This window comes from Pisolithus orientalis (genome assembly GCF_024613125.1).
Source record: "Pisolithus orientalis strain OTSU chromosome Unknown F5J12scaffold_128, whole genome shotgun sequence".
Classification (NCBI taxonomy): domain Eukaryota; kingdom Fungi; phylum Basidiomycota; class Agaricomycetes; order Boletales; family Pisolithaceae; genus Pisolithus; species Pisolithus orientalis.
The window spans coordinates 50,069-63,136 of NW_026260909.1; the positions used below are offsets into that span (position 1 = coordinate 50,069).

Below are 13,068 nucleotides of genomic sequence, written 5' to 3' on the forward strand. Positions count from 1 at the left end.
GGACCTGATGAGCCACTTGTCACAATAAAGGCACCACAGTCCTCACTCTCCTTGCTTGCCTTGCTTCAGTCATCGTCATGCCCACTCTCACCCAAGGTTGCACATCCCTTACCATCACTAGAGAATCCATTGTCCCATTTCCCACACCTTGTACTGCACCCCCTCCCCCAGTCAGGAACTACCACATATACTACCAACATGCCACTCAGACCACAGATGTCCTTGGGAAGGAAGGAGATGCCCCTCTGTAACACAGCCAAAGCACCATCCTTCTTGGGGGAACCATGTGACCTCCTATATTTCCTGGAGGACATCAAGCAACTATATGAAGATGTGGGCTACTATGCCAACCAAGATAAAATCTGTTGAACCCTCTGCTACCTGAGTCATACTGACAAAGAGCTCTGGGTGACCTTGAATGCAGTGACAAAAGGAGATTGGGAAGGGTTCATAGAAGAACTCAAAACTTACTATCCCAGCATGGATTATGACAGTCATTGATGCACCATGTTGGAATTGGACAAGATCATCCAAAGGTATGCATCGTGGCCAATGAATACATGAGGGAAGCTGGGAGAGTACTTCAGAGAATTCCAGCACATTGCAACATTCTTAGGGAGGAGGAATCACCTTTCTGAGAGAGAAAGGGACACCAAATTTTTACAGGGTTTCCATATGGACTTTAGGAACATCCTCCTACAGTGGTTGTCACTCCTTCATCCTCAACACTACATGGACAAGCCTTGGGCATTCAAGGAGGTCTATGAGGAAGCCACCTTCCTTCTGAGTAGTGGAATGGCACTAGCATTGCCCATGGCCTTTCAACATCCTGCAGTATTCCACTGTCAAGCCCCTATGATTAATGAAGCACATCCTTGTGAGCCTGCTTGCTTGCTCTATGAGCCTTGTTGCTGACTGGACTGCTTGTTCTGCAGCAAGGATGGGCACCTGACCCCAGACTGCCCCTATGTCCACAAATACATTAAAGTTGGAAAGTGTAAACTGGTGGGAAACCAGGTCTTCCTCCCAGATGGAAAGGATGTACCTTGGGGAACACCAGGAAGGAACTTTAAACAGAAAATCAACATGTGGCACTCGATGCAAGAGGCAGTCCTTGCCTTGATCAACACCTATGGAGAGGTGTCTTCTGCAGGGATGTCAACCTTGCCCTTCACCTGCAATTCCCCTCCCCACATGACCTCTTCTATGTTCTTTGAACAGTCAATGGATCCCCTCAATCTTGCATCAGGATTGTCCTCTACCTGCTTGATGATGATATAGGAATACACAGATCAAGGACAAGGATGACTGCACTGCCTATGCCTGTGCATATGCTCAGCTAGAGCAGGTGAAATCAAACATCAAAGGCAAGAAGTCTGTCCACTTCAACAGAGTCAACATACCCAAGTGAGCAAGCTCCTTGAGCAAAATACCTACTGCTCCATCTGCTACCCTTAGAGTTATGATGGAAAAATCCACCATGTCAAATGGTAAAGAACCCCAGTATAGGTTTACTAGCAGTTTCAACAATCCCACTGCAATCAAAAGGATTCTGAATGGTATGTTTGACACAAAGCTCAAAGTGTCCTACTGCAACTTGCTAGCACTGAGCCTGGAGCTCTGTAAGCAGGTGAAGGAGCTGGCCACAGCAAAGCAAGTTCCTGCCACCACCATCAAAAACCATTGCACTCAGTTCTGAGCCATCAGAATCGCTCGCATATAAGCAGTACATGGTAATAGAGGAAGAGGGGAAGATGGTCAGGGCTGAGTCAATGCTGCTAAGGGCAGTGGATGGGGTCATGGAAGATAAACTGAATGTTGAGTGCATCTTCAACAATGGCTGCCAGGTGATAGCTCTTAGGAAGGAGCTGTGGCAGGCTATCAGTACTCTGCTGCTGCCAGACTGCATGACAGTACTTGAAGCAGCAAACAAGTTGCACACATGTACCTTGGGGATTATGGAAGATGCCAAGCTCATGATCAGACTGTTAGAGGTCTTCCTACAGATACAAGTTGTCAAGAATGTCCCTTTTGACCTACTGCTCAGCTGCCCATTCTTTTGCCACTTAAGTTCAGTTACACATGACTTCCTGAATGATGAGCAGTCTGTTGAACTTCATGACCCCAACACCAGTCAAATGGTCCTTGTTCCCACCCACCCTAGAGAACACCTCCATGCTGAACTGAGGTTTGTAGACCCTGTATCATGACCATGTCTAGACCACCCTAGACCAGCTCTACTGAAGTCTCAACCAGTCTCACCCAACCCTTGCCCTGGTCCCAGCCTTAACCCTTCAACCTAGAAACATGTTAGCTCATGAGGCACTGAAAGGCAGTGCCCAATCAAGTTGTCTGCTCAGTTGGTACCAGACCACTGTAATACCCAGCTCAGCCACCAGTCCTGCCCTGGTTCCCAGTAAATCCTTTGTTCATACCTTTGCTTGATAATATTCTTTGTAACATCTTACTTACCAATCTGTTTACCAATCACCACTGTACCAGTGCTATGTTACACTTACTTTACCTTTAGTATTTAAGCTGTAGGAACATCTGTGTAGCCTCAGTCTTAAATCAATCTAGTCTCATCAAACCCAGTCTCCTCTGTCTTCTGCCTCTCAACTGGACTGCAGCCCATGCAAGGGAATAGCACTGCTACATCAGTTGCTAAGTACAATAGTCCAAACCTCTAGTACCCTCATCTTCCCCTCTGACCCCTGACCAGACTCCAGACTGGCCTTGGACTGGTGACAAACTTAACAGTATTTCAGACTCCCACTTGTGTGGGTCATTACTGTTCTATCCAAACCCCAACAACACATCTTTGGCATGCCTACCCAGACTAGAACTCAAGCAGCACAGCTACATGCTACCACCAATCCAGAATCTGCCTCAGCTGTTGGCTTGTGCTGTGCTGCTGCCCTGGTGTCCTTAGGGACAGCCAGAAGGTTGCCTGGTGAAGTCAATAACTTCAGGGGCTTCTCAGCCCACAAGTCTACCACTCCCACTTCTAATTGACCTCCCACACCCACTAATGATCTGGATGATGAACTGGACCCAGATGAACCAGATGACTTCAATCCTGGTGGTGATGACCCTGGTGATGATGGGCTGGGAGATGATGTTAAGATAACCACAGACTGAGGCCACTTGTGCCCAGTGTAAGAGACTAATATTCAAGGGAATACTACATGAGACATACCTTGTGCCCAGTGTAAGAGACTGAAGAAAATTTCACTGGGCACACAACAGTAAGTGCACAAAAATGATAAACAAATGTAAACAATAAACAAATGCAAACCAAGGACACTTAGAGCGAAGCTAAGTGTCCACTACATGTCTGTAGGTTAGATAGAAATAACACAGAGGAGAAATGCAGTCCTGAGGTGCACAGGCACCTAATATGAACAGATGACCCAGATAATGACAAGGAAGATCCCCTCCCAGAAGATGATGTCAAGCCTGGTGTAACCATGCTTGACAACCTTGCTAAAGCCATTGAGCTTCTTGCACACAATGCTCATACCAGCTCTGAATCATCCTCCAGAACCAAATTGCATGAACCAGACACCCTCAATGGGACAGACCCAAAGGAGCTTCATACTTTTCTTATCCAATGTGAAACTTAACTTCTGGGACTGGCCCCAGGCCTTTTGAAGTGATCAAGCCAAGGTCACTTTCACACAGTCATTCCTGAAAGGGATGGCTCTTGAGTGGTTTGAACCAGACCTACTTGGGATTGAAGACCAGAGGACTGGCCCTACTGGATGGACTCATGGAAAGAGTTTGTCATGGAACTTCAACCACCTGGACCCCACAACCCAAGAAAGCCTGGGAAGGCTACAGCTCCACACTGCAGCCACCTCTGAGGCAACCACTGGCCTCACCTCAGGCTCTGCCCCTGAGCCAAAAAAATAGGTAGCAGCCCTCAGGACTCTGCACAGACTGAGAGCTGCATTGACTCTGGCTGTGCACTCACAGAGGCTCATCTCAACACATCTGCTCTTTCCAATCCCAATCATTAACTCCCCATTGTTTCTATTGTCAGTCACAGTTTGCCCCAGTTCTGTACTCTAGTGGACTCCAGTTCCACACATAGTTTTATAGATAATGAATTTGTTAATCAACACTCATTTACCCCTTACTCTGTGTCCCCTATCCAACTCCAGCTCTTTGATGGGTCATCAAGTTTTGTTATCACCTGAGCAGTAGATCTCTTGGTTCAATTTGTGACCAGTAATGTCACCCCAGTAACCCTGTTTTTAGCCCCATTGGGTTCTGAATGTAAGATAGTCCTTGGAAATGACTGGCTCACCTGCTACAATCCACCAATTGATTGGGTACTGAGCAGTCTAACATTCTGGACATCTACAGGAGGAATGCCAACCCCATCGACAACCCCTGCCACACTGGTCTTCCCAATCCTGGTCTACCTGACCAACCCAGCCCTGGCCCTGCACCATCTGTACCATCTGTCAACTCACTGGTTCACACCCCCCTGAAGGCTCCCCCTATCACCCTGATCAATGCAGCTGCATATGTACATGCTTGCAAGCTAGAGGGATCCACCCAATTCCAGCTTCATCTACACCCACTGGTCCTGGTCCTGGCCCAGTCTGCCTCTACTGGCCCTCCACTGGACTTGGTGGGCCTACTAAAGAACTACCATGACTTCACTGACATCTTTAGCAAAGCCAAGGCATCTACTCTCCCCCCACACCAGGAGTATGACCTTAAGATTGAACTGGAAGAGAGTACTACACCACCCATTGGAACTATCTACTCACTATCCCTGGTCAAGCTGCAAGCTCTCTGGATGTACATTGACAAAAACCTGACTACCAGTTTCATCCAGCCCACTTCTTCCCCCTATGCTGCACCAGTCCTCTTCATAAAGAAGAAGGACAGTTCACTCCAGTTATGTGTTGACTTCTGGGGCCTTAACAAACTCACCAAGAAGGACTGGTATCCCTTACCACTAATATCTGATCTCCTTGACTCTCCTAGCCACACCAAAATATACACTAAAGTCAACCTAAGGCATGCATACCACCTCATCCAGATTGCACCTGGTGATGAGTGGAAAACAGCCTTCAGAATGCACTATGGATCATATGAGTGGTTGGTGATGCCTTTCAGTCTTACCAATGCCCTGGCTGCCTTCCAACAGTTTTTCAACAACTCAATCTTTGCAGATATGCTAGATGTCTGCATTGTTGTCTACCTCAATGACATCCTGATCTACTCCAGAGATGAGTCTTCACACAAGCAGTATGTCTGGAAAGTTCTTTGCCAGCTCTGGTTGCATGGCCTATATGCTAAACTGGAGAAGTGCAAGTTCCACTCAGACTCTGCAGAATATCTGGGCTACCACTTGTCCCTGACCAGCCTTACCATATCCTCAGAAAAAGTCAAAGCCATCTGTGACTGGCCTGAGCCCCAGAAGGTAAAAGACATCCAGTCCATCCTGGGCTTTGCCAATCTTTATTGCCAGTTCATTTTTAACTACTTGGACATAGTGGTACCTCTAACCCAGTTGACACACAAAGGTGCTCCCTGGAACTTCTCTGAGGAGTGCCACCAGTCTTTCAACAAACTAAAGCAGGCCTTCACCACTGCCCCAGTCTCTCACTTACTTTTCCCTAGATGCTCCTATTACTGTCAAGACTGATGCATCTGACTATGCCATAGTTGGTATTTTGTCCATCACTGGTGGTGATGGCTAAATCTGGCTGGTTGCATTCTACTCTCACACCTTAACAGCCCTGGAGTTAAACTATGACACCCATGATAAGGAATTACTCACAATCTTCAAGGCATTCTGGACATGGCAGCATTACCTGGAAGGATCTGCTATACTGGTTGACATTGTCACCAATCATAAGAACCTGGAGTACTTCTCCACTTCAATGGTACTGACCCAGTGCCAGGCACACTGGTCTGAGTGTCTATCACAGTTCAATATGGTTATCTGGTTCAGACCTGGTAAACTTGGTGCTAAGCCTGATGCCCTAACTAGAACAATGGGACATCTACCCCAAAGAGGGGGATAGTGACTATGCCCAGGTCAACTTGAGTACCTGGTCCTGCATGCTGTTTGCACTGATGGATGTGGAGAAACTTCACAATGATATCCTCTCAGCTTTACCCTCAGACCTGGTCACCCAAGTCCAGTCCTCAGATACATCAGATTCCTGTGGTCAGTTGATGACACTGGCTTCCTCTGCCTAGATGGAAGAATCTATGTACCAGACTCTAATGACCTTCATCTTCATGTCTTGAGGTTCAAGCATGATCATCCCTTGTCTGGCCACTTCAGCCAAAATAGAACCTTGGACTCATCCAGTGTGAATACACTTGGTGTGGCCTAAGGACATTTGCCAAGGACTATGTTTGGTCCTGCACTAACCTGTGCCTTGGGCCAAGGTACCCTGCCACTGGCCTTACAGCCTACTCAAGCAACTCCCTGTGCCAAAGAAGCCATGGAATTCCATCTCAATGGATTTCATAGAGCAACTCCCAGCCTCACCAGCTTTACTACCACCCTTGTCATGGTTGACTGGCTTTTCAAAGCAAGCCATCTTCATACCTACTCATGACACCATCACACAACCCCTGAGCTCACCAAGCTCTTCCTCATGCACATATTCTCCAAGCATGGTGTACCAGCCCATGTAACTTCAGACTGGGGATCAAGAGTTCATATCCCACTTCTTCCAGTCTCTTGGAAGGCTCTAGACATGTGACACATTTCACCTCCAGGTATCACCCAGAGGGGGATGGTCAAGACAGAGTGCACCAGTCAGACCCTTGAACAATATCTCCAGGTCTACTGTAACTATCAACAGATAACTGGGCTGAGTTACTACCATTAGCTTGCTTACAACAATGCACCCAGTGCTATGACTGGGTTATCACCCTTCTTCACTAATAAGGTTACCCCCCTAATATCTCAGTCTTCCCTGAGTGCAACCTCACATCCAACCAGGCTCATGATTATGCAGTTGACTTAGACTCTCTGCACCAATACCTTTGTGAATAAATGGCTCTTTGCCTGGAAATGTTACCAGGGGCTGGTGGATGCTAAGCACATGCCAGCCCCAGACTTCAAAGTGGGCAATAATGTCTATGTAAAAGCCAAGTACTTCTTGTTGACCTGGCCCTCCAAGAAGCTGAGTGAGAAGAACCTTGGGCCCTATCCCATAATAGCCCAGGCTGGCTCTCACTCATTTACCCTGCACTTACCAGACTCCATGTATGCTGTACACCCAGTCTTCCACATATCCCAACTTGAACTGGCATCCCAAATACCACACCAACCAGACTCAACCTCCACCCCCACCAGTAGATGTTGATGGTGACTTAGAATTTGAGGTAGCAGAAATACTCAATTCAAAGGTTCACTGGAACAGAGAATGTTGGTTGCAGTACCTGTCCAGTGGACCAGTTATGAGGGAACTGACAAAGAAACTACTTGGGTACTAGCAACAGAGCTGGATAACACCTCAGAACTTGTCCAGGAGTATCATGACCAGTACCTGGACAAACCCAGTCCTTTCAAGAAATAATCAAGAACCAGTCTCAAGTTTCTTTTCTCCCTTATCTGTTTCACCTATCTTGTAGTTACATGTACATTTATTCCAGAAAATTCACAGGTGGGGTGTGTGTGAACTGCAAATTTTGAGTCAGCCACCCAGCCACAGTGGCCACCTTCGACAGCAGGGATGGCTGTTTGGAGTGTCTGACTGCTCATGATGGCACCAGCATTGTCAATCATGCAGGATGGTGTCAGGACACAGAAGCAAAACATTTGGCAGTTAGCAGTTAGTGGAAAATGGAATTACATTCTGAACAGGAGCCAAGCAGAGGGTTGCACAACCTTGACATCAATGTTGCTTAGACCCCCCTAGCCTTGGCAGACCACAGTCATGGTTCATAGCATAGTATAATATTAGTACAGTATGTGTACTGCCTACTGTACTTATCAAGATATGATGACCCAGTGGCTTGAAGCACTCAAATTCCTGTGTGGAGATTGTGATCACTCAGCACTCAGTGTTCAGCACTACTCAGTGTCCAGCAGTCCAATGTTCATTAGTCATCATTCCTGCCTGGTGTTGGACTTGCAGGGTTGCATGGGCATCATTGATTGACTTGGCACCAGTGATGTCATGTCTCACATGTTGATTCCACTGCTCAGCACTCAGACCTCTGTTTATGATATTTTCCACTGCTCAGTGCTCAAACCTCCATTTATGATATTTTCATGAGAGCATTGCAGCAGACCCTACAACTCCAAGTCTGTTTTTATGGTGACCATCAACTTGCCACAGTATAGATGGGGCCATCCAGCTGGAAGAAATAGCAGGAAAGTAGACCACTAGTTCACACACAGTGCATATACAATATGCATTCATCAGTTATGCATGTACCTGCATGGTGGTGCAAATTGCCTAAACACATACTTACAAAACACCTCACCCAGGACCCTGCCACCATAATACTGTAATTCCTACTGGGCCATCGTGAGTACATGGGATCCAGGCTTCATGAGCTTCAATGCATCCCATCAACTGGTTTGCTAATTTCACTGGTTCAAAACTGAAAACAGAGACAGCCTGGATGCAAATGTGTGTACTCATTTTCCATCACAAAGTCACTTTATAGGACTTTACAATTGGCTTTTCCAGCACTTTGCAGCTTGAACCAGTCTGCAGCCTTGAGGCTCTATTGGGCCTGGGCACTAACTAACATAATTGCTTAGGGCAGGTTAGTGGGGTGCATGGCAGCAGGAGCCCTTGCCTGCCTTCACCCTCCATCTTTGACACTCAGCACTCAATGCTCTTCAATCACTGCTGTTGGTAAGTACATGTCAGCAAGCCTATCCCAAGGTTTCACCTAGTTGACAGATCACTATTGCTTGAAGGTTGATTCAGTTCCATTGGATGGGTCTGGTGAGCAGCCCATTGGCCATTCCCTTCACTGGGCAGTTTGGCACCAGATGTCATGTCTACACAGCCATCCTCGAGCTGATTGTTGGCCCCCTTCAAGATTTTCAGGATCAGAAGGTTCAACTTGGCTTCAAGACTGTCCTTGCATGTACTGATCATTTGGTGAGTCGCATTGTCAACTTCTGCCCCTTCCCTTCCACTCATAAATTTTGAAACACAGATCTTGTGCATTAAGTGTGCCTATTCTCCTGATGCCATCCACCATGATGTTAAACTGGCAAGTAGACTACACTGACCTATTTGTCAGCTGAGTGCTTCCCTATGTCAACTGGTATTCTACATTGTTGCACCCCTTTACCTCCCAACAAGTCTTTCATCACATTCCAAACCCATGCAGGCACTTGAACTGTGGCCAGTGAGTCACATTTTTTTCTCTGCTGTTTGTTGGCCTGGCCATGTTAACTGTAATTAGCTAGATCTTGCTCCTGTGGTGAGGCAATGTGCACTTGGCAAGCTTGCTACTGAGAACTTTGGCATGTGGGGTGATGGAGCAGGCACCCAGTTGCTCACTGTGGGCTTTAATGCCAGGTTAGTGGCCTGCTTCATATAGTCCCTTTTGTCCCTCACAAACCCCACTAGTGTGTGGATGCATTCATTGCTTAATGTGTTTTCATGGTGCCAAGCCAGCACAGGATGATCACATGAAATACAAATGACTTTCCATTGCCTTTCTTCCATCTCTCAGATGCCACTCCACCCATACTTCATTTTTGATGGGCCAGACTGCCCTCATCTCAAGAGGGGAAAAGACATTGTGTGCACATGCTATCTGCCCCTCCTCATGCAGCACTTTCAAGAGCTGCTGACAGCATTTGGTTTCAATTGGCACATGGTGAGTCATTGGTTGTACATGTCACTGGGTGCTAACAAAGCTCACAAGGCTCTGGGAGAGGCAGAGGTGGAACTCACCTGCCTCCAGTCATGCACCCTCATCAATGTTGTGGCAATGCTGTACAACAATGTGCTGCTGTTTGGTATGACTTGCATCATTCACAGATAGGTCAGTTCCAACATGGAGATGTGGTCATTTAGCTTACCACAAATAGTGGCATCCCACCATCTGGCAAGTATGAAGACATGCCACTCTACTCATCAGATGCCTTACAAAATTGCACCAGCCTCAAGTGGGGTGACCTCCTCCTTGTCACACTGATGAGTAGTGTAGATAGTGAGGTAAGTGCCATATCCAGCTCCCTGAAGATGCTGCCCATCCTCATTCAATTCATTAGACAGGTTGCCAGTGGTGCAGCACAGATGTTGCCCACAAATTGGTTAACTATGGCTTTGGAAAGACCCTCTTTGAAGCCACAATCATGCTTCAGTTCATGGAGTTTATGGAGTTCATTGCCAGGTGGCATGACAATGTCTGCAAGGTGCTATGAGTGGATCCTCAACACCTCCTCAGATGTAGGCACCACATGCTTCCCCATATCATTGTGGAGGAATGTATTGAGTTCCCTGACCCCACCATCTTAGTGATGTATCTGTTACCTCTCACCTCATGGTCAGAGGGTTGCCATCCCCCCATTGCCATTATGAGGTCTTGTCAGCCTGATCTCACATCACTAGCAGAGTTCTGTTCACAGTGCCTTTGCTGGTTGCCAGATACCATCCAGTCCTGATTGATGGGTGTTTGCACCAGTGCTACTATGTTCACACTTCTGCAGGTGAGTCTTACAATTGTGCTGAATCCACCTACCCCACCTCATCACTTACTGTCTACAGCTGCCAGGAAATGTTGACAGCAAGTGGCTCCAACATGGCCTTTGGGTCCTGAGCCATTCTGATAAGTCATACAAGCTCTCTGTGCTGAGTTTACCACTTGAAACACCAGTGGACAAAGATCCATTGCCTGCCTATGAGATAGAGATGCTGGCAGTCATGTTAGAATACTCAAGGCCTGATTTGGTGGAGTTGACAGTTAACCCTCTTCATGAAACTGGAGTTATTGACCTGGTAGGTGGTGTGGATGCAACATGTCTTGAAGCTGGAGCCACTGGTCTCATGGATAAGGACTAGCCATTTGCCTAGCATACATTTCTATAGCATTGTATTGGTTTGTGAGTGGTGCAATTATCATGTCTGTGCAAGTCTACTGTACCTTGCTCACTTCCCTGCCTACTGTTGTGCTTGCTCCATGCCACTCCCAGTCTGCCTGCCCAAGCAAATGTGACATATCAGGTTCCATCCTCCAGATCCAATGATGACTGCCTGCCTTCACATTGCTCCTGCTGCCTCAGTTTGCATTGTTGCCCAGATCATTATGAACTCAATCACACTCACTGTGGTCTCCTGGGCAATTCTGTAGGTTTGACTCATTATACATACTGACTTTTACCCAAAGAGAGGCATATTCATCGGCTTCACACATCTGAAAGGCAAAAAGAAAAAGATAATGCAGCTCATTCCCAAGGCTGGGTACTACAAATTTTGGGAAGGATCTGATGGACCAGAGATTAGCATTCAGGTGGGCATTGTTTTCAGTGAGTGTGAGTGCACTGTCTCTAACAATTATGTATGTTTATTGCCCCATCATCTTCCAGCTCTCAGGTTCACTGGAAATCCTGGAAACCCTATAATATCAATGTTTCACCAATGTCTGTCTGTGTCAGGTGGCAGAGTGTAGGAGGAAAGTGTGTACCATTTGGCAGGAGGCCTTCTTCCATGCCACAGCTAGTTGAGAAGGTCTCATTGACATCACTGTCAAAATGGTGGAAACAGGGGATGTCTAATGACATCCACTATGATGGTACAGTGTGCAATTCATTGGGTGACCTCATCCAGCTTACATACAGAGAGGATAGGATGCATGGTGTGTTCATCACATGCCAAAGGATCAACATGTTCAGGCTCAGTGGCAGGGAGTTGGAGCAGTTATCCTGACCCTACCTCCACCACTCCCAAAAACTCCACATTTGTTGAATCCTTCTTCACCATCCCAGATGATGAGGGGAGCATCAAGATGAAGATGGAGTGGGTTTTGGAGACTGATGGTGTGAACTTGAAGGCAGTGATCTGTGTTCTGGGTGTCGACTTTATTCACCTAGGTTGTTATGAACTCAGTCATGCTCACTGAGATCTCCTAGGTAACTGTCCTTACCTTGCTTGCCTTCTGTACCTGACCAACTTTCTGCACTTTGTATGGTGTGCCCAAAGGACACCCTGTCATCTTCCCACTCTCCAGTTTGCTGGAAACCTGGTAATGTGAGTAACCAGTCTTCTCAGTCACATGCATCTCCCTCTCTCCCCACTCCAGCATTTTCCATCTCATCCATTTCACCCTCCCTGCATACTATATCCAGGGACCATCCACAATGCACCTACCTCATTCCCCATGACTGCCAGCTCCACAATGTACACAAATTGAGATGTGCTGCAGGTCAGTGAGATAGAATTTTGAAAGTGTGGTTGAACATGAATAAATGTACTTATCCCTGCTTGTGAATGGCCACCACAGGATCCAAAGGTTTGTGTATCAATGTCTCACAGATGTCCATCTGTGTTGGGCAGCAGAGTGGAGAAGGAAAGCATATACCATTCAGTTTCTACCCATCAGATGTCACCTCACTTTTCCAAGGATGACTTCAGCCCAGAGGTGAGGGGATTCATGGAGAACTCAGACATGCACAGTCTGACCACTGCAGGGGTACTTTTTCCATGCCACAGCTGGTCAAGAAGATCTAATCAATACTGCTGTCAAGATGGCAAGACAAACTATATCCAATGACATCTCATCAACATGCTGGAGGACATCATATCCCCCTCCCTGGCTTTCTCTGCACCCCCCCCCCCCCCATGCCTGTTGGCATCAAATATCTGTCAGCAAAATTGTATCCACATTGTCTTCACTAGAGTACTCCTGGATGGAGGACATACACACCTCTGTCAGCCAAAATCCATATCTGCATTGTCTTCACCAGGGTACTCCCAATGGAGCACATATGCACCTCTGTCCAGCCAAAATCTGTCTGCATCATCTTTGCCAAGGTACTCCTCAATGAAGCACATACATACATCTGTCAGCCAAAATCATATCTGCATCATCTTCAAACACTTTTGC

At 46.9% G+C, this 13,068-nt stretch overlaps 2 protein-coding genes across 2 annotated transcripts; both read left to right on the forward strand.

Annotated features, from left to right (window-relative positions):
- Positions 1-570: 570 nt before the first annotated feature.
- Positions 571-786, forward strand: F5J12DRAFT_692729 (uncharacterized protein; the record flags this gene model as incomplete). Its single annotated transcript, XM_051740401.1, has 1 exon — positions 571-786. A coding segment is annotated over one exon (216 nt), but the record flags the coding sequence as incomplete, so codon positions are not given.
- Positions 787-8,779: 7,993 nt separating this feature from the next.
- On the forward strand, positions 8,780-12,375 carry F5J12DRAFT_787596 (uncharacterized protein; the record flags this gene model as incomplete). The annotated part of the gene is made up of 20 exons (XM_051743671.1): positions 8,780-8,858; positions 8,934-8,951; positions 9,016-9,110; positions 9,256-9,363; positions 9,421-9,536; positions 9,559-9,586; positions 9,694-9,840; positions 9,889-9,982; positions 10,005-10,008; positions 10,055-10,181; positions 10,238-10,359; positions 10,651-10,675; positions 10,734-10,964; positions 10,996-11,068; positions 11,266-11,312; positions 11,353-11,475; positions 11,621-11,641; positions 11,730-11,820; positions 11,858-12,001; positions 12,311-12,375. 20 exons carry the CDS (start codon positions 8,780-8,782, stop codon positions 12,373-12,375), a joined length of 1,758 nt encoding a protein of 585 aa, XP_051594200.1.
- Between the last annotated feature and the right edge of the window lie 693 nt (positions 12,376-13,068).